General features: G+C 46.9%; 1 protein-coding gene across 1 annotated transcript in view; it reads left to right on the top strand.

Moving 5' to 3' along the window:
• Positions 1-25,276, top strand: part of LOC147084784 (NACHT, LRR and PYD domains-containing protein 12-like) — a 49,052-nt gene extending 23,776 nt beyond the window's left edge. Inside the window, exons 5-14 of the mRNA XM_085979497.1 lie at positions 7,354-9,091; positions 21,795-21,881; positions 22,023-22,193; positions 22,335-22,520; positions 22,659-22,844; positions 22,986-23,156; positions 23,298-23,468; positions 23,609-23,779; positions 23,921-24,088; positions 24,261-25,276. Coding sequence (XP_085835623.1) covers positions 7,354-9,091; positions 21,795-21,881; positions 22,023-22,193; positions 22,335-22,520; positions 22,659-22,844; positions 22,986-23,156; positions 23,298-23,468; positions 23,609-23,779; positions 23,921-24,088; positions 24,261-24,348 — 3,137 coding nt within the window. The 3' untranslated portion in view covers positions 24,349-25,276. The remainder of the gene's footprint in view (positions 1-7,353; positions 9,092-21,794; positions 21,882-22,022; positions 22,194-22,334; positions 22,521-22,658; positions 22,845-22,985; positions 23,157-23,297; positions 23,469-23,608; positions 23,780-23,920; positions 24,089-24,260) is intronic.
• Positions 25,277-27,156: the final 1,880 nt, after the last annotated feature.

Raw genomic sequence — 27,156 nt, 5'->3', positions numbered from 1 at the left:
TGGCAGGAACCTGATACACTGTGAAGCCTCATACACACCTGCCAGGATCCTGATACACTGTGAAACCCCATACACACCTGGCAGGATCCTGATTCACTGTGAAACCCCATACACACCTGGCAGGATCCTGATACACAGTGAAACCCCATACACAGCAGGCAGGATCCTGATACACTGTGAAACCCCATACACACCTGGCAGGATCCTGATACACTGTGAAACACCATACACTCTGGGCAGGATCCTGATACACTGTGAAACCCCATACACACCTGGCAGGATCCTGATACACTGTGAAACCCCATACACACCTGGCAGGATCCTGATACATGTTGAAACCCCATACACACCTGGCAGGACCCTGATACACTGTGAAACCCCATACACACCTGGCAGGATCCTGATACACTGTGAAACCCCATACACACCTGGCAGGATCCTGATACACTGTGAAACCCCATACACACCTGGCAGGATCCTGATACACTGGAAAACCCCATACACACCTGGCAGGATCCTGATACACTGTGAGTTCCCATACACACCTGGCAGGATCCTGATATACTGTGAGTTCCCATACACACCTGGCAGGATCCTGATACACTGTGAAACCCCATGCACACCTGGCAGGATCCTGATACACTGTGAAACCCCATAAACACCTGGCAGGATCCTGATACATTGTGTAACCGCATACACACCTGGCAGGATCCTGATACACTGTGAAACCTCATACACACCTGGCAGGGTCCGGATACACTGTGTAACCCCATACACACCTGGCAGGATCCTGATACACTGTGAAACCCCATACACACCTGGCAGGATCCTGATACACTGTGAAACCCCATACACACCTGGCAGGATCCTGATACACTGTGCAACCCCATACACACCTGGCAGGAGCCTGATACTCTGTGAAACCACATATACACCTGGCAGGATCATTGTACTGTGTGGAGCAGATGCCTTTGTGCCTGACGTGGAAGTTGTCCCTGCCCCTGTGCAGCTATTCAGCACAAACTGTTGTAAAAGTGGTGGAGAATTGGGAAAAGTTGATGCATTACCATTGTACATCACCTCATGAACGTGAGATACTGTTGGATCTAATCTGAGAAGATGTTCAGAGTTTCACACAATCAAACATTAACTGAGAAGGAACATGAGGAATAGGCCATGTTATGGGTGATTTGAAATTGCTTGGGCCGATTAAATCTGACAGTAAAACAGACAAACTATATTACCCTGATTTCACACAGAAACACAACCAATTGTCTCTTGTCCCCAATTACACTGCCCCTTAGTGTCCTCCCTGGTAACTGGTCTCCCGCTCCATTACCCTTTGGAGAAAAACATTACCCTGATTTCCCTTCTTAGTCCTGGCGTGTTAGAGTCAGTTTTCTCTTAATTAATTGTGCTCATTATGAATCTCATTCCGATATTAATTTTATGACTTACATTAGAAATTCTGATGAATTCATGACACACACAATCACCTTATTTCTCTCTTCACCTTCACCATTTCAATAATATTCTTCCTGTGATTAGAAGTGCACACACTACCTGCCAGGGTCTGACAGACTAACAGTGGAACTTTGGTACATTCACAGTCTGTCCCTCTCCCAGTGCCCGCACTAACCCAGATAACCTGCCCAGGACCTGACATACGAAAGGTGGAACTTCTGTCCATTCACAGTCTGTCCCTCTCCCAGTGTACACACTAACCCAGATAACCTGCCCACGGTCTGATACAGTAACAGTGCAAGTTCTGTCCATTCACAGTCTGTCCCTCTCCCAGTGCCCACACTAACCCAGATAACCTGCCCACGGTCTGATAAAGTAACAGAGCAAGTTCTGTCCATTCACAGTCTGTCCCTCTCCCAGTGTACACACTACCCCAGATAACCTGCCCACAGTCTGATACAGTAACAGTGCAAGTTCTGTCCATTCACAGTCTGTCCCTCTCCCAGTGTACACACTAACCCAGATAACCTGCCCACGGTCTGATACAGTAACAGTGCAAGTTCTGTCCATTCACAGTCTGTCCCTCTCCCAGTGTACACACTAACCCAGATAACCTGCCCACGGTCGGATACAGTAACAGTGCAAGTTCTGGCCATTCACAGTCTGTCCCTCTCCCAGTGTACACACTAACCCAGATAACCTGCCCACGGACTGATACAGTAATAGTGCAAGTTCTGTCCATTCACAGTCGGTCCCTCTCCCAGTGTACACACTAACCCAGATAACCTGCCCACGGTCTGATACAGTAACAGTGCAAGTTCTGTCCATTCACAGTCTGTCCCTCTCCCAGTGTACACACTAACCCAGATAACCTGCCCACGGTCTGATACAGTAACAGTGCAAGTTCTGTCCATTCACAGTCTGTCCCTCTCCCAGTGTACACACTAACCCAGATAACCTGCCCACGGTCTGATACAGTAACAGTGCAAGTTCTGACCATTCACAGTCTGTCCCTCTCCCAGTGTACACACTAACCCAGATAACCTGCCCACAGTCTGATACAGTAACAGTGCAAGTTCTGTCCATTCACAGTCTGCCCCTCTCCCAGGGTACACACTAACCCAGATAACCTGCCCACGGTCTGATACAGTAACAGTGCAAGTTCTGTCCATTCACAGTCTGTCCCTCTCCCAGTGTACACACTAACCCAGATAACCTGCCCACGGTCTGATACAGTAACAGTGCAAGTTCTGTCCATTCACAGTCTGTCCCTCCCCCAGTGTACACACTAACCCAGGTAACCTGCCCACACTCTGATACAGTAAAAGTGCTAGTTCTGTCCATTCACAGTCTGCCCCGCTCCCAGTGTACACACTAACCCAGATAACCTGCCCACGGTCTGATACAGTAACAGTGCTCGTTCTGTCCATTCACAGTCTGTCCCTCTCCCAGGGTACACACTTACCCAGATAACCTGCCCACGGTCTGATACAGTAACAGTGCAAGTTCTGTCCATTCACAGTCTGTCCCTCTCCCAGTGTACACACTAACCCAGATAACCTGCCCACGGTCTGATACAGTAACAGTGCAAGTTCTGTCCATTCACAGTCTGTCCCTCTCCCAGTGTACACACTAACCCAGATAATCTGCCCATGGTCTGATACAGTAACAGTGCAGGTTCTGTCCATTCACAGTCTGTCCCTCTCCCAGTGTACACACTAACCCAGATAACCTGCCCACGGTCTGATACAGTAACAGTGCAAGTTCTGTCCATTCACAGTCTGTCCCTCTCCCAGTGTACACACTAACCCAGATAACCTGCCCACGGTCTGATACAGTAACAGTACAAGTTCTGTCCATTCACAGTCTGTCCCTCTCCCAGTGTACACACTAACCCAGATAACCTGCCCACGGTCTGATACAGTAACAGTGCATGTTCTGTCCATTCACAGTCTGTCCCTCTCCCAGTGTACACACTAACCCAGATAACCTGCCCACGGTCGGATACAGGAACAGTGCAAGTTCTGGCCATTCACAGTCTGTCCCTCTCCCAGTGTACACACTTACCCAGATAACCTGCCCATGGACTGATACAGTAATAGTGCAAGTTCTGTCCATTCACAGTCGGTCCCTCTCCCAGTGTACACACTAACCCAGATAACCTGCCCACGGTCTGATACAGTAACAGTGCAAGTTCTGTCCATTCACAGTCTGTCCCTCTCCCAGTGTACACACTAACCCAGATAACCTGCCCACGGTCTGATACAGTAACAGTGCAAGTTCTGACCATTCACAGTCTGTCCCTCTCCCAGTGTACACACTAACCCAGATAACCTGCCCACAGTCTGATACAGTAACAGTGCAAGTTCTGTCCATTCACAGTCTGCCCCTCTCCCAGTGTACACACTAACCCAGATAACCTGCCCACGGTCTGATACAGTAACAGTGCAAGTTCTGTCCATTCACAGTCTGTCCCTCTCCCAGTGTACACACTAACCCAGATAACCTGCCCACGGTCTGATACAGTAACAGTGCAAGTTCTGTCCATTCACAGTCTGTCCCTCCCCCAGTGTACACACTAACCCAGGTAACCTGCCGACACTCTGATACAGTAAAAGTGCAAGTTCTGTCCATTCACAGTCTGCCCCGCTCCCAGTGTACACACTAACCCAGATAACCTGCCCACGGTCTGATACAGTAACAGTGCTCGTTCTGTCCATTCACAGTCTGTCCCTCTCCCAGGGTACACACTTACACAGATAACCTGCCCACGGTCTGATACAGTAACAGTGCAAGTTCTGTCCATTCACAGTCTGTCCCTCTCCCAGTGTACACACTAACCCAGATAACCTGCCCACGGTCTGATACAGTAACAGTGCAAGTTCTGTCCATTCACAGTCTGTCCCTCTCCCAGTGTACACACTAACCCAGATAATCTGCCCATGGTCTGATACAGTAACAGAGCAAGTTCTGTCCATTCACAGTCTGTCCCTCTCCCAGTGTACACACTACCCCAGATAACCTGCCCACGGTCTGATACAGTAACAGTGCAAGTTCTGTCCATTCACAGTCTGTCCCTCTCCCAGTGTACACACTAACCCAGATAACCTGCCCACGGTCTGATACAGTAACAGTGCATGTTCTGTCCATTCACAGTCTGTCCCTCTCCCAGTGTACACACTAACCCAGATAACCTGCCCACGGTCTGATACAGAAACAGTGCAAGTTCTGTCCATTCACAGTCTGTCCCTCTCCCAGTGTACACACTAACCCAGGTAACCTGCCGACACTCTGATACAGTAAAAGTGCATGTTCTGTCCATTCACAGTCTGTCCCTCTCCCAGTGTACACACTAACCCAGATAACCTGCCCACGGTCGGATACAGGAACAGTGCAAGTTCTGGCCATTCACAGTCTGTCCCTCTCCCAGTGTACACACTAACCCAGATAACCTGCCCACGGACTGATACAGTAATAGTGCAAGTTCTGTCCATTCACAGTCGGTCCCTCTCCCAGTGTACACACTAACCCAGATAACCTGCCCACGGTCTGATACAGTAACAGTGCAAATTCTGTCCATTCACAGTCTGTCCCTCTCCCAGTGTACACACTAACCCAGATAACCTGCCCACGGTCTGATACAGTAACAGTGCAAGTTCTGACCATTCACAGTCTGTCCCTCTCCCAGTGTACACACTAACCCAGATAACCTGCCCACAGTCTGATACAGTAACAGTGCTCGTTCTGTCCATTCACAGTCTGTCCCTCTCCCAGGGTACACACTTACACAGATAACCTGCCCACGGTCTGATACAGTAACAGTGCAAGTTCTGTCCATTCACAGTCTGTCCCTCTCCCAGTGTACACACTAACCCAGATAACCTGCCCACGGTCTGATACAGTAACAGTGCAAGTTCTGTCCATTCACAGTCTGTCCCTCTCCCAGTGTACACACTAACCCAGATAATCTGCCCATGGTCTGATACAGTAACAGAGCAAGTTCTGTCCATTCACAGTCTGTCCCTCTCCCAGTGTACACACTACCCCAGATAACCTGCCCATGGTCTGATACAGTAACAGTGCAAGTTCTGTCCATTCACAGTCTGTCCCTCTCCCAGTGTACACACTAACCCAGATAACCTGCCCACGGTCTGATACAGTAACAGTGCATGTTCTGTCCATTCACAGTCTGTCCCTCTCCCAGTGTACACACTAACCCAGATAACCTGCCCACGGTCTGATACAGAAACAGTGCAAGTTCTGTCCATTCACAGTCTGTCCCTCTCCCAGTGTACACACTAACCCAGGTAACCTGCCGACACTCTGATACAGTAAAAGTGCAAGTTCTGTCCATTCACAGTCTGCCCCGCTCCCAGTGTACACACTAACCCAGATAACCTGCCCACGGTCTGATACAGTAACAGTGCTCGTTCTGTCCATTCACAGTCTGTCCCTCTCCCAGGGTACACACTTACACAGATAACCTGCCCACGGTCTGATACAGTAACAGTGCAAGTTCTGTCCATTCGCAGTCTGTCCCTCTCCCAGTGTACACACTAACCCAGATAACCTGCCCACGGTCTGATACAGTAACAGTGCAAGTTCTGTCCATTCACAGTCTGTCCCTCTCCCAGTGTACACACTAACCCAGATAATCTGCCCATGGTCTGATACAGTAACAGAGCAAGTTCTGTCCATTCACAGTCTGTCCCTCTCCCAGTGTACACACTACCCCAGATAACCTGCCCACGGTCTGATACAGTAACAGTGCAAGTTCTGTCCATTCACAGTCTGTCCCTCTCCCAGTGTACACACTAACCCAGATAACCTGCCCACGGTCTGATACAGTAACAGTGCATGTTCTGTCCATTCACAGTCTGTCCCTCTCCCAGTGTACACACTAACCCAGATAACCTGCCCACGGTCTGATACAGAAACAGTGCAAGTTCTGTCCATTCACAGTCTGTCCCTCTCCCAGTGTACACACTAACCCAGATAACCTGCCCACGGTCTGATACAGTAACAGTGCAAGTTCTGTCCATTCACAGTCTGTCCCTCTCCCAGTGTACACACTAACCCAGATAACCTGCCCAAGGTCTGATACATTAACAGTGCAAGTACTGTCCATTCACAGTCTGTCCCTCTCCCAGTGTACACACTAACCCAGATAACCTGCCCACGGTCTGATACAGTAACAGTGCAAGTTCTCTCCATTCACAGTCTGTCCCTCTCCCAGTGTACACACTAACCCAGATAACCTGCTCACGGTCTGATACAGTAACAGTGCAAGTTCTGTCCATTCACAGTCTGTCCCTCTCCCAGTGTACACACTAACACAGATAACCTGCCCACGGTCTGATACAGTAACAGTGCAAGTTCTGTCCATTCACAGTCTGTCCCTCTCCCAGTGTACACACTAACCCAGATAACCTGCCCACGGTCTGATACAGTAACGGCGGATCTTCTGCACATTGTCCCTCTCGGTGAGCGATCAATCCCGTTTTCCATTGCTGCAGAAGGGAAGCAACACTGACGGTTTCAGAGAACTTCTACTGTCGTAGAAACAGGATCATGTGTGGATTTGTAATGTGATTTCTAAAGCACAGGGCACGCCGGATAATATTAACCATCAGAGGGAAAATATCACCTTCATAGAAATCTCCATGTTCAGTGAATATTACAATCAAGTGAGGATTTGAACCTTTTCTCGGCCATTGTTCACTTTCAAATGAGGTTTCCATTAACTGAGATTTAATTTGTATGCGCACCTCTGTTGAAGCTGTGAATTAAACCTTGCAATATTTTACTGAACATTAAATAGTATTGAGAAATTGTTTTTTGTCAATAGAACTAACATTGTGAACCACTTTCTGTCTGTTCTAATTGAAGTTGTACAACAGAAACACAAGGAAACACTCCGGGTACAAACTGAAACACTGAGAGTGAACACGATCCTAATAAAGGAGAAGGTTAAGATTTTCCAGCTGGTTGATCGATACGCTGAACTAACGATCATTTCTACTGTTCGAGATCGGACACTTGTAGAACATGAACTGCTGGCACGAGGCCGAGACCATGAAGAGTGGAGAGAGCAACATCTCCGGGGAGAGCTGGAAAAAATCCGAACTGATCAATTGTTCCAGGGCTGTTTTTCCCAGAGAAAATCCAAATCTGGGAGTTCAGGAGCAGTGAGCGGCGTCCCGGGGATTGGAAAAACAACAATGGTACAAAAGATTGTTCATGACTGGGCCACTGGGAAAATATACCCACACTTTCAATTTGTTTTCAGTTTTAAATTCCGGGATTTGAACGCTATTAACTGTAGAATAAACCTGAGGAATCTGATACTGGATCTGTATCCTTACTTTGGGAATATTCTGGGAGAGCTCTGGAAGAACCCAGAGGGATTGCTGTTTATATTCGATGGTTTGGATGAATTCAAAGACAGCATCGATTTTGCTGACCATCGGAGAAATACTGAACCTCAGCACAGGTGCACAGATCCTGAAGACTGGTGTGAAGTGTCTGACATTGTGTACAGTTTAATACAGCACAAGCTGCTCCCAGGATGTTCAGTGCTAGTGACCAGCCGCCCCACTGCATTACATTTATTGGAAAAGGCTGAGATCAGTGTCTGGGCTGAAATCCTGGGATTTGTTGGTGAAGAACGGAAGGAATATTTCAACAAGTTTTTTGAAGATCAGACGGTGGCAGCAGCTGTTTTCAAACACGTGGAGGAGAACGACATCCTGTACACAATGTGCTACAACCCTTCCTACTGCTTGATCCTCGGTCTGTCACTGGGCCCCTTCTTTACACAAAGAGACAGGAATCAGCAGCGAGTTCCCAAGACCATCACCCAACTATATTCCTACTATATTTACAACATTCTGAAAAACCATGGCCGAGAGGTTGAAAGCCCTCGTGATGTGTTACTGAAGCTTGGTGAGATGGCCTTCACAGGAGTCTCCGAGAAGAAGATTGTGTTTAAAAATGGAGATTTGATCAAGTACAATCTGCAACCTTCCCAGTTCCTGTCTGGGTTCATGATGGAACTTCTGGAGAGAGATGATTCTGTCCAGAGCGTGGTGTACACATTCCCGCACCTCACCATCCAAGAGTTTGTAGCCGCACTCTCACAATTCCTGACTCCAGATCCCGGGGACATCCTGAAACTCCTCAGAAAAGCCCACAGCAAGGAAGATGGGCGATTTGAGATATTTCTCCGTTTTGCTGCTGGTCTCTCCTCCCCACAGGCAGCTCGGCCCCTGGAGTTGTTTCTGGGTCGATTTCTTCATCAAACAACCTGCCAAGTGATTGACTGGGTGAAGGAGAAGATTGAAGGACAGATTGGAAACACATGGAGTGAATCTGGTAAAAGGAACCTCCTGAACACATTCCACTACCTGTTTGAGTCTCAGAATAAAGCACTGGCTCGGACCACAGTGGGATCTGTGGAAACACTTACATTTAGTGGATTGACATTGACCCCGATTGACTGTGCGGTCCTGTCTCACACCATTGGACTCTGTGATACAATAAAAGACCTCGATCTACAGAACTGCTCCATTCAGTGTGAAGGACTCCAGCGGCTGGGACCCGTACTGCACAAATGCCGGGTGTTGAGGTAACTGTTTATTTGTCTCTAACTGTTGGGTGAATTGTAGAACAGTCACGGATTGTGTTGTTGCTCCGTAATGTAGGGAAACAAACAATTCAGTTAAACCAGAGAGAAGCAGATTCAACACAAATATGACCAATAATAAGAGGATCGGTCAGTAATTCCCCAAGGACTGGAGAATCTAAATTGGATCCTTGTGCACAAGTAGGGATTTTACAGTCTTTATCGTATCAGCAGATGCAGGTCACTGAGAGCCTGATAATTTAATTACAATAAATCATATTTAATGAGGCTGGACAGTGGAATGTAAACATAAAAAATAATCCGGCAGTAAAGATAATATTAATTTAAAATGTTTTCCACATCCACCATTTCAACTAGAAACAGGAAAGAAACCCGAGTTTAAATCACTAACAGTTCGATATTTACTCCAATACCGTGCAGGGTGTGTCCTGTCGAGGGGGTAGTTTCCTGGATTGGGAATATTGGCGAATTGGGAATACTTTCAGCTGTAAATGTTTACAATTATTCACAGTCCTGAACATTAAGTAAAGATTGATATTCAGGATCTTAAACCTGCCGGTGAAAGGTTCCAATCTAACCGGAGCACAGACACACACCGGCCAGCAGTGGGGCCTCGCACACAGCGGGTGGCTCCTGGGTAAACCGGGGGCAGTGAACCCGGGAATTCTCCATAAACCGCCCCATGTGTGTGAGGCCCCGCTTGGGGAGGGAACTTCCGAAAATTCCCCAAAAACTGTCGGGCCAGTTACCCTGAAATAAATGTAGAGCCAGTTTAATGGGAATAAAGTGAGCAGCAGTAGCCAACTTCCTGGCACCATGGGTGGGGTTCTGCTGCACAGGACGGGAGGAAAAAGAATGGGAGAGCTATAGTGATAGGGGATTCTATTGTAAGGGGAACAGATAGGCGTTTCTGCGGCCGCAAACAAGACTCCAGGATGGTATGTTGCTCCCCTGCTGCAAGGGTCAAGGATGTCTCCGAGCGGCTGCAGGGCATTCTGGATGGGGAGGGTGAACAGCCAATTGTCATGGTGAATATAGGGACCAACGATATAGGTATAAAAATGGGATGAGGTCCTAAAAGCTGAATATAGGGAGTTAGGAGGTAAATTAAAAAATAGAACTTCAAAAGTAATAATCTCAGGATTGCTACCAGTGCCACGTGCTAGTCAGAGTAGAAATAGAAGGATATTGCAAATGAATACGTGGCTAGAGGAATATGCAACGGGGAGGGATTCTAATTCCTGGGACATTGGAACGAGTTCTGGTGGAGGTGGGACCAGTACAAACTGGATGGTTTGCACCTGGGCAGGACTGGGACCAATGTTTTAGGGGGAGTGTTTGCTATTGCTGTTGGGGAGGGTTTAAACTAAAATGGCAGGGGGCTGGGAACCTGTGCAGGGAGACAGATGAAAGGGAAGCAAGCATAGAATCAAAAGACAGGAAGGAGAAAAGCAAATATGGAAGGCAGCGAAATCAAGAGTGTAAATCAAACAGGGCCACAGTAAATAATAATTCTAAAAGGGCTAAGAGGTTTAAAAAAACAAGCCTTAAGGCTTTGTGTCTTAATGCGAGGAGCATTTGTAATAAGGTGGATGAATTTGCTGCACAAATAGATGTAAACGGATATGATATAATTGGGATTACGGAGACTTGGCTGCAGGGTGACCAATGCTGGGAGTTCAACATCCAGGGGTCATAGATAGATTCATACAGCACAGAAAGATGCCCTTCGGCCCATCGCGTCTGTGCCGGCCATCAAGCCCTGTCTAATCTAATCCCACTTTCCAGCATTTGGTCCGTAGCCTTGTATGCTATGGCATTTCAAGTGCTCATCCAAATGCTTCTTGAATGTTCTGAGGGTTCCTGCCTCTACCACCCTTTCAGGCAGTGAGTTCTAGATTCCAACCACCCTCTGGGTGAAAAAGCTCTTCCTCAAATCCCCTCTAAACCTCCTGCCCCTTACCTTGAATCTATGCCCCCCTGTTATTGACCCCTCTACTAAGGGAGAAAGTTCCTTTCTAGCAACCTTATCTATGCCCCTCATTCAATATTCAGGAAGGACAGGCAAAAAGCAAAGGAGGTGGGGTAGCATTGCTGGTTAAAGAGGAGATTAACACAATAATGAGGAAGGATATCAGCTCTGATGATGTGGAATCTGTATGGGTAGAGCTGAGAAATACCAAGGGGCAGAAAACGTTAGTGGGATTTGTATACAGACCCCCAAACGGTAATGCTGAGGTTGGGGATGGCATTAAACGGGAAATCAGAGACATGTGCAATATGGGCACAACAGTTATCATGGGTGACTTTGATCTACTTATAGATTGGGCTAACCAAATTAGTAACAATACTGTGGAGGAGGAATTCCTAGAGTGTATATGGGGTGGTTTCCTCGACCAATATGTTGAGGAACCAACCAGAGATCAGGCCATTTTAGACTGGGTATTAAGTAATGAGAAAGGATTAATTAGCAATCTTGTTGTGCGAGGCCCCTTGGGTCGGAGCGATCATTTTATGATAGAATTCTTCATTTAGATGGAGAGTGAAGTAGTTGACTCAGAGACTAGGGCCCTACGATAAAGGAAACTACGATGGTATGAGGCACGAGTTGGCTAGGATGGATTGGGGAACGTTACTTAAAGGGTGGATGTTGGATAGGCAATGGCAAACATTTAAAGATCGCATGGAGGAACTACAGAATTTGTTCATCCCTGTCTGGCATAAAAATAAAACAAAGAAGGTGGCACAACCGTGGTTAACCAGGGAAATTAGGGATAGCATAAGATCCAAGGGGAGGACATATAAATTGGCCAGAAAAATCAGCAACCTGAGGATTGGGAGCAGTTTAGGATTCAGCAAAGGAGGACAAAGGGATTAATTAAGAGGGGGAAAATAGAGTATGAGAGTAAGCTTGCGAGGAATATAAAAATTGACTGTAAAAGCTTCTATAGATATGTGAAGAGAAAAAAGATTATTGAAGTCAAGCGTAGGTCCCTTGCAGTCAGAATCAGGGGAATTTATATTGGGGAACAAAAAATGGTTGACCAATTAAATACATACTTTGCTTCTGTCTTCACAAAGGAGGACACAGATAACCTCCCAGAGATGTCAGGGAACATAGGGTCTGATGAAAGGGTGGAACTGAAAGAAATCAGTATTTGTAGGGAAATGGTGTTAGGGAAATTGATGTGACTGAATGCCGATAAATTCCCAGGGCCTGATAATCTACATCCTAGGGTACTTAAGGAAGTGGCCCTAGAAATAGTAGATGCATTGCTGATCATCTTCCAACATTCGATGGAATCTGGAACAGTACCCATGGATTGCAGGGTAGCTATTGTTACCCCACTATTCCAAGAAGGTGGTAGAGAGAAAACAAGGAATTATAGACCGGTAAGCCTGACATCGATAGTGCAGAAAATGCTCGAGTCCATTATAAAAGATGTAATAGCAGAGCACTTGGAAAACAGTGACAGGATCAGACAAAGTCAACATGGATTTACAAAAGGTAAATCATGCTTGACTAATCTATTGGAATTTTTGAAAATGCAACTGGTAAAATAGATACAGGAGAACCAGTGGATGTGGTGTATCTGGACTTTCAGAAGGCCTTCGATAAGGTCCCGCGTAAGAGATTAGCATGTAAAGTTAAGGCACATGGGATTGGGGGTAAGGTATTGACTTGGATACAGAACTGGTTGGCAGACAGAAAGCAAAGTGTTGGAATAAATGGGTCTTTTTGCGAATGGCAGGCAGTGACTAGTGGGGTACTGCAGGGATTGGTCCTTGGACCCCAGCTATTCACAATATATATTAATGATCTGGACAATGGAACTAGATGTAATATCTCCAAATTTGCAGATGACACAAAGCTGAGTGGGCGTGTGTGCTGTAAGGAGGATGTCGAGAAACTCCAGGATGATTTGGACATGTTGGGTGATTGGGCAGAAACATGGCAGATGCAATATAACGTGGATAAATGTGTGGTTATCCACTTTGGTGGCAACAACAGGAAGGCAGGTTATTATCTGAACGGCAATAGATTGGGAGAAGGGGAAGTGCAACAAGACCTGGTTGTCCTTGTGCACCAGTCGCTGAAGGTAAGCATGCAGGTGCAGCAGGCAGTTAAGAAGGCAAATGGTATGTTGGCCTTCGTAGCAAGAGGGTTCGAGTATAGGAACAAGGATGTCTTGCTGCAGTTGTACAGAGCCTTGGTGAGACCACATCTTGAGTATTGTGTGCAGTTTTGGTCGCCTTATCTGAGGAAGGATGTACTTGCCATGGAAGGAGTGCAGCGAAGATTCACCAGACTGATACCTGGGATGGCAGGAATGATGTATGAAGAGAGATTGGGTCGATTGGGCTTGTATTCGCTAGAGTTTAGAAGAATGAGAGGGGATCTCATTGAAACTTATAAAATTCTAACAGGACTAGACAGGCTAGATGCAGGAAGGATGTTCCCGATGGTCGGGGAGTCCAGAACCAGGGGTCACAGTCTAAGGATAAGGGGTAAGCCATTTAGGACAGAGATGGGGAGGAAGTTCTTCACCCAGAGAATGGTGAACCTGTGGAATTCTCTACCGCAGAAGGCAGTTGAGGCCAATCCATTAAATATATTCAAGAAGGAGTTAGATATATTTCTTAAGGCTAAAGGGATCAAGGGATTGGGGAGAAGGCAGGGACAGGGTACTGAGTTTGGATGATGAGCCATGATCTCATTGAATGTTGGAGCAGGCTCGAGGGGCTGAATGGCCTAATCCTGCTCCTATCTGCCATGTTTCTATGACTCCCCTCCCCTATCAACTTGGAGTACAGGGACATTTAAAACTTGTAACAGGACAGAATAAACTCTGTTGCTGCTATTGACAAACATTCAGTATAAGCCCACTGACTCCCACAGCTACCTGGAATACGCTTCCTCCCACCTCGCTTCCTGTAAGGACACTGGTCCATTCTCCCAGTTTTTCTGACGATGCCATGTTCCATACTATTGCATCTGACGTGTCATCCTTGGTCCTCAACCGAGGATTCCCCTCTACCGTGGCTGACACGGCTCTTGACCGTGTCCATTCTATTTCACGCACTTCCGGCCTCACCCCTTCCCATCCTACCCGGAACCACGATAGGGTTCCCCTTGTCTTCACCTTTCACCCCACCAGCCTCCGCATTCAATGGATCATCCTCCGCCATATCCGCCACGTCCAGTGTGATCCCACCACCAAACACATCTTCCCCTCACCTCCCCTTTCAGCATTCCAAAGGGACCGCTCCCTGCGCAGCACACTGGACCACTCCTCAATCACCCCCAACAACCCTTCCCCTTTGCCCGGCACCTTCCTGTGCAAGTGCAGGAAATGCAACACCTGCCCCTCATACCTCTTCGCTTCCCATTGTCCAGGACCCCAAACACCCCTTCCAGGAGAAACAGCGAATTATTTGTTGTACTTGCAATTTAGTATACTGTATTCGCTGCTCACGATGTGGTCTCCTCTATATTGGGGAGACCAAATGCAGATTGGGTGACCACTTGGCAGACCACCTCTGCTCAGACCGTAAGGGAGGCCCCGAGCTTCTGGTCGCCTGTCACTATTGTTAGATCCATGTGTTAATGGAGACACGGAGTGCAGGAGTTGATTTAACAAGTGTTTACTGAACAAAGTCTGGAGGTGAACTAACAACACAAGACGCTACACAGGCTTATATACCCGAGTGGTCACTACTGGTACTACGGTATACAGGGGCTTCAAAAACATAGTTCCTCTTAAAGGTACATACACTACAATTCCTCCCCTTTTAGATAAATAGTACATAACATTTTAAGTAATCATTAAATAACATTTTTACAAGAACAATAATATACACATTTGCTGAAGTTAATCAATTACAAATTCAGTCTCTCTGGAGGCTTCCTGACTCGGTCCAGAGAAAGCCTCTGTGGTGTAGTAGGTTCTTTTGGCAAGGTCGATTCGGCTTCAATGCCAGTGTCAGGTTCATCTGGTTCTAGTATCACCGGATCGGAGGTAGATACTATGGGTATCTCTGCTTCATCACTAGGCGTATAGAGTTGTGGTGTAGGTTGTCCTTTTTTGGATGACTCTATGATCTGGTCAGCATGGCACCTTATTATGCTTTTTCCAATGTCCACGGTATACATCAGCGGTCCTAGTCGTGTGCAAATAGTTCCAGGCTGCCATTTCTCGGTACGGTAGTCCCGGGCCAAAACTGGTTGACCTATCTGGAAGGTTCTAGTTGGCCTTTCATTCATGCTTTGAAATTGCTGGTTCTCTACGTCCCTTCTGACATTTGGCTTGACCAAATCCAGCCGGCATCTTAGTCTTCTATTGAAAAACATCATGGCGGGGGTTTGGTTTGTAACCACATGTGTTGCATTCCTGTACGCAAACAAGTTGTAGATTTATGTCTTCATTACCCATGGCCTTTATGGCCTTCTTGAAGGTCTGGAGAAACCTTTCAGCCAATCCATTGGTGGCGGGATGGTATGGGGCGGACATGTAGTGTTTAACCCCATTGTTTTTTAAGAACTTCCTGAATACTTCGGATACAAATTGCGGTCCATTATCAGAACAGATCTGTTCAGGCAGCCCATTCCTGGCGAATATGGTCCTTAATACTGTGATGGTTTTTTCCGTGGTGGTGGAGGACATCTTTATTACCTCCAGCCACTTGGAGTGTGCATCCACCGCGATTAAGAACATTGAGTCCATAAATGGACCAGCAAAGTCGATATGTACCCTTTGCCATGGAGATGAGGATGTAGAGGGGCTTGTGGTGGGGCGTTTTGGATCTTCTGGCATCCTAGACAGCTCTTGGTCATTTCTTCGATGTCTCCATCGATACCTGGCCATCACACAAACGCTCTGGCTAAGTTCTTCATTTTCACTCCACCCAGATGTCCCTCGTGAAGCTCCTTTAGCACTCTATCCTTGAGTTTGGGTGGAATCACCACTCTGGATCCACACATCAAGGTTCCTCGGCACACTGACAAGCTGTTCTCTTCTTTGCGAGAATGCTGGCAACAGTGGTTTGCCATGTGCTGGCCATCCCTTCACGATTAAATCGTAGACTCGTGAGAGAGTCGGGTCATTTTGCGTTTCCTTTTCAATGGTAGAATTTGTCACCGGTAGACATTCCACTATGGTCGAGTGGAATATCTCCAATGGGTCCACTGTAGGCGCCTCTTCCGCAGTTGGCAACGGTAGACGCGATAACCCATCAGCATTCCCATGCTGTTTTGTTCCTTTGTACTCTATGTCATATTGGTGTGCTCTTAGGAAAAGGGACCACCTCTGTAGCCTTTGCGCTGTCATAATGGGAACGCCCTTTTTAGGGTTGAATATGGAGATGAGGGGTTGATGGTCAGTCAACAAGGTAAATTTTTGACCGTGTAGGTAATGGTTGAATTTCTTCACCCACCACACCAGGCTGAGTGCCTCCCTGTCGATCTGGGCATAGTTATGCTCAGCTGAGTTCAATGAGCGTGACGCAAAAGCTATCGGCAGCTCCGAGCCATCAGGGAATCAATGCGATAATACCGCTCCCACGCCGTAAGGGGATGCATCGCACGCCAGTCTGATTGGCAGTGATGGGTTGTAATGAGCCAACACTTCCCTGGACATGATCAAGCCTTTGCATTTATGGAAGGCACGTTTACTGTCTTCGCTCCATTTCCAAACTACTCCCATTTGTAGCAGTGTGTTAAGCGGGTGCAGAACCGTCGACAAGTTTGGTAAAAATTTATGATAGTAATTTATTAATCCCAGGAACGACCTTAATTGTGAGACATTTTCAGGCGCTGGGGCCTTTACGACCGCTTCAATTTTTTCAGGTGACTTATGCAACCCTTCTTCGTTAATGACATGGCCACAATATGATATTTGTTTCTGGAAAAATTCGCACTTGGGGCGATTTGCTCATCGGCCCCGTTCTCTCAGCCTCGTGAGCACCTGCTCCAAAGTTGGCAAGGTGCTCGTTGTCGTTTTCTCCTGTTAGAAGGATGTCGTCTAGGTAGCATTGTGTCCCCGGAATCCCTTGCAGGTCTTGCTCCATAGCTCTTTGCCAGATAGCCGGAGCTGATGCCACTCCGAAAACCAGTCGATTGTACTGGCACAGGCCTTTGTGTGTGTTTATCGTGAGATACTTTTTAGAGGCCTCCTCAACCTCCATCTGTAGATATGCCTGTGCTAAGTCAATTTTGGTGAAATGTTTCCCTCCGGATAGTGAGGCGAAAATATCTTCTATCCTCGGAAGAGGATACTGTACCGTGTGAAGAACGGGTTTACAGTCACCTTGAAGTCCCTACAGATGCGAATTGTACTCTGTTCTTCAGATTTATCATTATTCAACATTTTCTTCATGACCGGGACGATGGGTGTTGCCCACTCGCTCCAATCTATCTTGGATAACACGCCTGTCCTTTCCAAATTCTCCAGCTCTGCCTCGATGGCTGGACGAATTGCGTATGGCACCGGCCTTGCCGTAAAAAACTTGGGAATTGCCGCATCTTCCACTTTTATTGAGGCGGTGGCGCCTTTCAGGGTTCCTAGTTCCTGTTGAAACACTTCTTTGGCGTTAGTCAAGATTTCTTTTAATCGTCCAGGTATGACGTCATCATCGTTTTTTTTCTTACTGGTCACCGTCAGTGCCTGAATGGAATGCCAGTCTAAACGTATCTTTCTGATCCATTCACGTCCCAACAACGGTGGACCACCATCTTGCAGAACGTATAAATACAATTTCTGTATTTCCTTGCCGTTGTATACAACAGGCACCCTTATTTTCCCTCTGGGGTATACTTTCTGCCCCGTATATGTCTTCAAGACAATGGATGTGTCTTTCAAAGGTATATGCGGAAATAGCCGCTCGTAATCCCGTCGACTCATGACGGTCAGAGCTGATCCTGTATCTAGCTCCATTTTGACTGGGGACCCCGCTATCGTGAGGGTAACCCAAATGGTCTGGTAATCTTCTTTGGCAATTACATTTTGTAATTTGAGACAGCTTAGTCTCTTGTTTCCGGAGTCGCTATCGCTCTTCTGGTCTTCAGAGCTACTGTCTGTCATCATTTGTACCTTTCTATACTTTTCCTTATTGACCTTTTTACTGTCAGTGGATTTCTTTCCAGATCTGCATACACGTGCAATGTGTCCCATCTTTCCGCATTGCCTGCATGCTTTGCCCTGGAACCAGCAGTCCTTCTGGTCATTGGTGGATCTGCCGCAGCGATAACATCTCTCGAAACCCCATGTAATTTCATGGATGCCGAAGTCCTGTGGCTTTTGCTGTATCTCTGCAGCTCCTCTTGCTGCTGCTTCGTATGATACAGCCACACTGAAAGCCTTTTCCAGTGTTAAATCTTTCTCAGAAAGTAATCTTTTCTATGTTCCTTCGCTTAGGAGACCGCAGACGAATTTGTCTCGTAGAGAATCTGCCAGTCCTTCCCCGAATTGGCAGTGCTTTGACAGCTTTCATAATTCGGTGAGGTAATCAGCGTTACTTTCATTCTTGTGCTGATTCCTCCAGAAGAATTTGAATCGTTCCGCTATCAGCAGCGGTGTTGGGTTTAAGTGCTCCTGTAAGGTATCAACAATCTCATTAAAATTCTTGTCCATCGGTTTGGCTGGAGTGATCAAGTTTCGTAACAGCCCGTATGTCCTTGCGCCCATCAGATTTAGAAGTACCGATGCCTTTTTATCATCCGCTACTTCATTTGCCTTGCAATATACCTCCACTCTTTCCACATATGTGGTCCAATCTTCTATATCACTATCGAAAGCAGTAATATTGCCAGTCTTCGGCATCTTGAAAATCTAAAATGGCGCTTCCCGCGCTTTTCTTTCTTCCCCGCCGAGTTAAGATGGCGCCTCCTGTGCTTTCCCACCGCTGCCGCTGCTGCCAACGCTGTTCTCTGCGGTTCCCGTTGCGACCTGCAGCTTTTTGCGGTATTTCTATTTTTTTTTTATATATCACTTCAATAGTTTCTCCGTTACTTGGAGAACCGTTCCTGTCGTGGAGCGGACCCTCTGGGACTTTCCCCTCCCTCTGCTCAGTCCGAACACCGACCTGCTTTGCAGCACTGGCCGCGCCCTGAGTGCTCCACCCTCTCTCTCTCTTTGCTGCTGCTTCCTGACTCGCTGCCCGGCCCCGTTGCAGAGCCACCTGATCGAGCTCTAGCCCGCCGCAGCCCAGGAAGGATCAGTGCACTACCTGCCACCAGCCCATTTAGCTGGGGAAGCCACAGACTGGTGACCAAGCCTGGCCCTCGTTTTCGAGTATCTTCGAGTTATTTTTTTTTCTTGCTTCTGGCTTCGACCTTCGTCTGAGGAATCAATCCCCTTGAGGTGCTGCCGAATTGCAGGTAAGTTCATTTCTAACTCGTCGCCACTGTTAGATCCGTGTGTTAATGGAGACACGGAATGCAGGAGTTGATTTAACAAGTGTTTACTGAACAAAGTCTGGAGGTGAACTAACAACACAAGACGCCACACAGGCTTATATACCCGAGTGGTCACTACTGGTACTACAGTATACAGGGGCTTCAAAAACCTAGTTCCTCTTAAAGGTACATACACTACAACTAAAATTCTCTGCTCCACTCCCACTCTGATCTCTCCATTCTCAGCCTCTTACAGTCTTCCAACACTGTACAACATAAGATCGAGGAACAGCACCTCATCTTTCAATTAGGCACTTTACAGCAGAAATGTGACAAGTTTCTCCCAACATGACGAGGCCAGTCACTGAGCTCCATGAGGGTAATTCTGTGAGGATAATTCCCAGTGTTGGCGAGCTGTCAACCCACCGCCACGCGCTTTTCCCAAATGTTGGGTCTGTCAGCGCTAAGCAGACCCAACATGTAGTGGTGGGGGAGGCAATTCAGGTCATTATAACCTTGTAAACAAAGGATTAACAACTATTTTCAGCTCACCTTCAGAGTTTTCCAGGTCACCCACGTGGTCCACGCTGCTCGGGGATCACGTCAGATAAGCAGGGCGGGAGTTGAATGGCCATGGAATCATTTCATTACTTGACAGCTGGAAATGTGCTATAAAAGCTCCCATCTCGCAGCTGTTCACTTTTCAAGCACAGAAGCTGTTGCTTACTGCATTTGGAAGACAGATTGAGCATTATGCAGGTTGCATGTGCTTCGAGCAAACTCTCTATCCAGTGTCACCTCATTGGAACAACCTCTCTCACCATTGACAGATTGCCTCTGACATCTCAAGTTCACCTGCTTCTATTACATCAGCATGGGTATGGTTTATAGTGTCTCACCTTGTGCCTCAGAGTCTCACCACCATCAGCCCCAACACCCGCAGCACCAGGCACACCAGTAGCACCAACAACAACACCAACCTTCTCCACAACTCCTGATGCTGCACAGCACAGAGGGCATCAACACCCGGCCACATTGCTGACCGGGTCACCAGAGATGGCCTCACCATGGCCAGAGTTTCTTCACTTGACGCTGCATGCCCTGGATGACACATGATGTGCCAGGTTAACACCAGCCCACACCAACAACACACAGCATCCCTACAATGCCCAAACCATTCCTGTCACACACATCAGCATTGCGGGCAGTTCTGTTATGTCTCACCATGCACTGCAACTCACTATGCCACATTGAAAGGTGCACACAATTATGTCTAAGAACGGAAAGTGTTGAAAATAAAGATTTCAATGCTGGACACCATATTAATAGAAACTTCGCATGAACATTGGCTAAAACACACAATTGCCTACCCAGGTGTGTTGTTAGTTGGAATGATTGGACTAGGATGAGGGTGAGTGTGAGGGGTGGCGAGTGAGATGGGGAATTGATAATATAGAGAGAGATGGGTGGCGGTGCATGGTAAGTTGGTGTGAGTAAGAATGTTCAGGAGTAGGGTAGGGAAGGCAGAGTGATGGGGATGTGATGAGAGGCACAGCCGGATGAGGTTAAGTGTGGCTTTGCAGTAACGTTTTGTGATCTACTCAAACTATTGAAAGGTTTGTGTCACTGCAGGCTGGTCCTCCCGACGACATCCCTGCTTGAGCCCCACTGTGCAATGTGCAACCAGGCTGTGTGGGTCTCTTTCACCCCTTGGAAGTGACGAGACCCTCCCTGCGGGCTGTGGCTCCCTCCATAATCATCTAGAGCGAGTTCTGGGAGAGCCTGGGTGCAGCCGAGCTCCTCTGTGCTGTTGTTGTCAGTGTTTGTAGAACCTCAATACTGTAGAACACTGAGAGCACAATGGGCAAAGTCAATGTGTGTGTCATCAATGTGGTCATCAAACCCGCTTCCTGCAATTCCCCAGAGCGAGACCCCGTCCCCCGACCTGAACCGAACCCCGCCCGACCCTCCACCGAAAAGACCACGGACCCACCCGACCCTGACCTGACCCGACTCCCGGCCCCAGCCGACCCTCCACGGACCCCAGCCCCACCTGACCCAACCCTACTCGACCCGCCACCGACCCTGGCCCACCCGAACCGCGAACAACCCCGGCCCCACCCGACCCAGGCTGCCACCGATGTGCCCAGGTGGGAAATCGCGGGGGGGGGGGAAACGGGTAATTAATGTCCTGAAGTACTTTCAGTGATTGCTGTAATATTCCAGAGAGAAAAACATATATCAGATCCAGGCTTTGATTCAGTTTGTTTCTCTCTCTCTGTTTGAGTTTAGACTGAGTGGCAATGAACTGGAAGATTCAGGAGTGAAACCAGTGTCTGCGGCTCTGAGGAACCCGGACTGTAAAATACAGAAACTGGAGTAAGTACCAGACTGTGTGAGATTGTTTTTATAATAACTGGATGTCTGACACTGAACATTATTATTAGTATCAGTAATAGTGTTATTAATAAACTCTGGGGATTTACTCTGATTCCTGTTATTTCTCTCTCTGATCCCCAGGCTGGGTAGTGTCGGTCTCACAGATTCTTGTGCCAAGGATCTCGCCTCCGCTCTCAGTACAAACCGCTCACTGACGGATCTGAACCTGGGTTATAATAAACTGGGAGATTCAGGAGTGAAACAACTGTCTGTGGCTCTGAGGAACCCGGACTGTAAAATACAGAAACTGTGGTAAGTACCAGACTGTGTGAGATTGTGTTTATAATAACTGGATGTCTGACACTGAACATTATTATTAGTATCAGTAATAGTGTTATTAATAAACTCTGGGGATTTACTCTGGTTCCTGTTATTTCTCTCTCTGATCCCCAGGCTGCGTCGTGTCGGTCTCACAGATTCTTGTGTCGAGGATCTCGTCTCCACTCTCAGTACAAACCGCTCACTGACGGATCTGGATCTGAGCAGCAGTGAATTAAGCAATAATAACCTGGGAGATTCGGGAGTGAAACTACTGTCTGTGGCTCTGAGGAACCCGGACTGTAAAATACAAAGACTGGTGTAAGTACCAGACTGTGTGAGACTGTGTTTATAATAACTGGATGTCTGACACTGAACATTATTATTATCAGTAATAGTGTTATTAATAAACTCTGGGGATTTACACCGATTTCTGTTATTTCTCCTTTTGATCCCCAGGCTGTGCGGTGTCGGTCTCACAGATTCTTGTACCAAGCATCTCCCCTCCGCTCTCAGTACAAACCGCACACTGACGGATCTGGATCTGAGCAGCAGTGAAGTTGACCATAATAACCTGGGAGATTCAGGAGTGAAACTACTGTCTGTGGCTCTGAGGAACCCGGACTGTAAAATACAGAGACTGGAGTAAGTACCAGACTGTGTGAGATTGTGTTTATAATAACTGGTTGTCTGACACTGAACATTATTATTAGTATCAGTAATAGTGTTATTAATAAACTCTGGGGATTTACTCTGATTCCTGTTATTTCTCTCTCTGATCCCCAGGCTGGATGGTGTCGGACTCACAGATTCTTGTGTCGAGGATTCCGCCTCCGCTCTCAGTACAAACTGCTCACTGACGGATCTGGACCTGAGTTATACTAAACTGGGAGATTCAGGAGTGAAACTACTGTCTGTGGCTCTGACGAACCCGGAGTGTAAAATACAGAAACTGAAGTAAGTACCAGACTGTGTGAGATTGTGTTTATAATAACTGGTTGTCTGACACTGAACATTATTATTAGTATCAGTAATAGTGTTATTAATAAACTCTGGGGATTTACTCTGATTCCTGTTATTTCTCTCTCTGATCCCCAGGCTGGATGGTGTTGGACTCACAGATTCTTGTGCCGAGGATCTCGCCTCCGCTCTCAGTACAAACCGCTCACTGACGGATCTGGACCTGAGTGATAATAAACTGGGAGATTCAGGAGTGAAACTACTGTCTGTGGCTCTGAGGAACCCGGACTGTAAAATACAGAAACTGTGGTAAGTACCAGACTGTGCGAGATTGTGTTTATAGTAACTGGATGTCTGGCACTGAACATTATTATGAGTTCATTAATAGTGTTATTAATAAACTCTGGGGATTGACTCTGATTCCTGTTATTTCTCTCTCTGATCCCCAGGCTGTTCGCTAACGGTCTCACAGATTCTTGTGCCGAGGATCTCGCCTCCGCTCTCAGTACAAACCGCTCACTGACTGATCTGAACCTGTGTTGCAATGAACTGGGAGATTCAGGAGTGAAACTAGTGTCTGCGGCTCTGAGGAACCCGGACTGTAAAATACAGAAACTGTGGTAAGTACTAGACTGTGCGAGATTGTGTTTATAATAACTGGATGTCTGACACTGTACTTTATTGTTAGTATCAGTAATAGTGTTATTAATAAACTCTGGGGATTGACTCTGATTCCTGTTATTTCTCTCTCTGATCCCCAGGCTGGGTCGTGTCGGTCTCACAGATTCTTGTGCCGAGGATCTCGTCTCCACTCTCAGTACAAGCCGCTCACTGACGGATCTGGACCTGTCAGTAAACTCCTTCACAGACCGATCTGTCCCCACTCTCCGCCGTCTCATACTGACCTGCAGGAGTCTGGAGCAGATCTGGTGAGTGTTTGTGTTAATGTTTAATGTAATAAATAAAATATCAATGGGATTCAGTCACTTTTCTGGGTAATATTTGTCTGTAATTATTATTGAAATATTAACCCCAGTCTCGCAGTTATTTACACTGTTGTTCAATCTGTTTATTTCCTGTTTAATCTTTAATCTGTTTCAGGCTGGCGGAGAATCAATTCAGTTTAACCGGAGAGAAACAGCTGGAGTTACTGCAGGGAACAAGATCCGGACTGAGTGTGATGCTGTGAACATTCCAAGTGATGATGTCACTGCTCCCATTGTGTGACCATTCCAAGTGATGACATCACTGCTCCCATTGTGTGAACATTCCAAGTGATGATGTCACTGCTCCCATTGTGTGACCATTCCAATTGATGATGTCACTGCTCCCTTTGTGTGAACATTCCAAGTGATGACATCACTGCTCCCATTGTGTGAACATTCCAAGTGATGACATCACTGCTCCCATTGTGTGAACATTACAAGTGATGTCACTGCTCCCATTGTGTGAACATTCCAAGTGAAGACATCACTGCTCCCATTGTGTGAACATTCCAAGTGATGACGTCACTGCTCCCATTGTGTGACCATTTCCGGCCGCTGATTTGATTTTAATTTAATTTAAGGGTTTCCAGCTCGAGCTGATCGCGTCATCTCGCATTGTGAGGTCAGAGGCCCAGTCACAGGGTCATGAGACTCAGCCGCTCCCAGGCTGCACCCCTTTCAAAATGGATGTGAGAGTTTCTGCAAATTGCAGAGTCTGTGTGAGTGTGTCTCTATGTGAGTGGGTGTCTGTGTGTCTGCAAATTGCAGAGTCTGTGTGAGTGTGTGTGTCACGTTACTGTAAATTTTAGTTCACTGTGGGTGGGAGGGAGACTGTGTGAGTGAGAGACAGACAGACAGTCACTGAGAGCGAGAGAGACATGAAATCAAAAGTCAAGTAGCAGAATAGAAAGCCTGTTTCTGTAGGCCACAAAGTGAAAAGATAAGATACTGAAAAGTGTCTTTTTAGTTTAAATCTTCCAACACGGCAGTCATCCCTCTGCAGGCTGTGAGTGTGTGTGTGAGAGAGAGAGAGAGAGAGGGCAAAAGCTGGTGTTTGTGTGAGTTGTGGTCTGTTGCCTTATTACCTGCTGTTGTTGTATTAAACCCTATTGATTTCATTCTGGCCTGGTCCACATGTAATGCTGCTGTGTATCATTTTATTGCACTTTTTTTCATTTCACTTCACGTCAAGACAGACAGTTGTTATATCCGTGTATAAATAAGACACGGACTGCAGGAGAATGGTGTAACAGGTGTTTACTGAACTTAGGGTATACTGGAACTAACTGTACAGATTACTACTCAGTGTTATATGCAGGTGTGGTCACTGCTGGTACTGCAGTATACAGGGGCTGTAAAAGATAGTTTCTTCCTTAAAGGTACATACATTACAATTCCTCCCCTTTTAGATAAACAGTACCATAACATTTATTTAACAATCAAATAATAACTAATTACAATTACAATTTTGTACAATATACATTCGCTGAAAATAATCTCTTTTAAATTCAGTCTTTGGGGAGGCTTCCTGATCCTTTCTGGATAGTGCCTTTCCCGAGTGTCTTGCTCTTGCGGCAGAGGCGATTCTGGACCCTTATCATTGGTTGGTTCATCAGCTTCCGATGCTACTGTTTCTGAGGTAGATGCAACCTGCACTTCGGGTTCATCACCAGGTACGTATGGGCGTGACATGGGGTTGACTTGTTCCTGTGACTCTACAATCTGGTCAGCATGGCATCTCACGATGCTCTCTCCAACGTCCACTGTGTACATTAGTGGTCCCTGCCGTGTGCATATTGTTCCTGGCTGCCATTTTTCTGTTCGGTAGTCGCAGGCCAAGACTGGTTGCCCTACCTTGAAGCTACTTGTTGGCTTCTCATTGATGTGCTGGAATTGCTTATTCTCAACATCTCGTCTTATGTTTGGTCTGAGCAAATCCAGGCGAGATCTTAACCTTCGGTTAAAGAACATCATGGCTGGGGCCTGGTTGGTGACTGCATGTGTCGCATTCCTGTAGGCAAACAGGAAATTGTCCACCTTGTGCTGCAGTGGAATGTTGTCGTTATACATCGCCTTTATTGCTTTTTTAAAGGTTTGTACGAACCTCTCAACCAATCCATTTGTGGCTGGATGATACGGGATGGATGTGTAATGCTTTACCCCATTATTTCTTAAGAACCTCCGGAAATCCTCGGACACAAACTGTGGTCCATTGTCGGAGCAAATCTGTTCTGGCAAGCCATTCCTGGCAAACATGGCCCGTAGGAGTGCAATAGTTTTCTCCGTGGTGTTGGAGGACATTTTGATGACCTCTGGCCATTTCGAGTGTGTATCCACGGCTATTGGAAACATTGAGTCCATGAATGGACCAGCAAAATCAATATGCACCCGTTGCCATGGAGATGAGGGCCACTCCCATGGGTGTAGAGGGGCCTGCGGTGGTGCATTTTGGACTTTCTGGCATCCTGCGCAGCTCTTGGTCAAGTCCTCGATTTCTTTATCGATTCCCAGCCACCACACAAACGCCCTGGCTAGGCTCTTCATTTTTACCCCTCCCAGATGACCCTCATGAAGCTCATTGAGCACTCTATCTCTCAACTTGGGTGGAATTACCACTCGGGATCCACACATCAAGGTCCCCCGGCATACTGACAGCTGTTCTCTCCTTGTCGAGAATGCTGGCAACAGTGAGTTGCCATGTGCTGGCTATCCCTTCACCGTCAAATCATATACCCGAGAAAGTGTCGGGTCATTCCGTGTTTCCTTCTCAATACTTGCGTTTGTTACCGGTAGGTATTCGACTGTACTCGAATGGAATATTTCGACAGGATCCACTGCAGGTGCTTCCTCCACCATAGGCAGTGGCAGGCATGATAGCCCATCAGCGTTTCCATGCTGATACTCGATTTCATATTGATGTGCCCCTAGAAAAAGGGACCATCTTTGCAGCCATTGCGCAGTCATCACCAGAACGCCCTTCTTTGGGTTAAAGATGGAAACAAGAGGCTGGT

Source organism: Somniosus microcephalus, unplaced genomic scaffold (genome assembly GCF_052327205.1).
Source record: "Somniosus microcephalus isolate GS21.2 unplaced genomic scaffold, FLI_Smic_1.0 unresolved_chr9, whole genome shotgun sequence".
NCBI lineage: Eukaryota > Metazoa > Chordata > Chondrichthyes > Squaliformes > Somniosidae > Somniosus > Somniosus microcephalus.
Note: the sequence above shows the minus strand (reverse complement) of the source record. Positions and strands in the feature narration are given on the sequence as shown.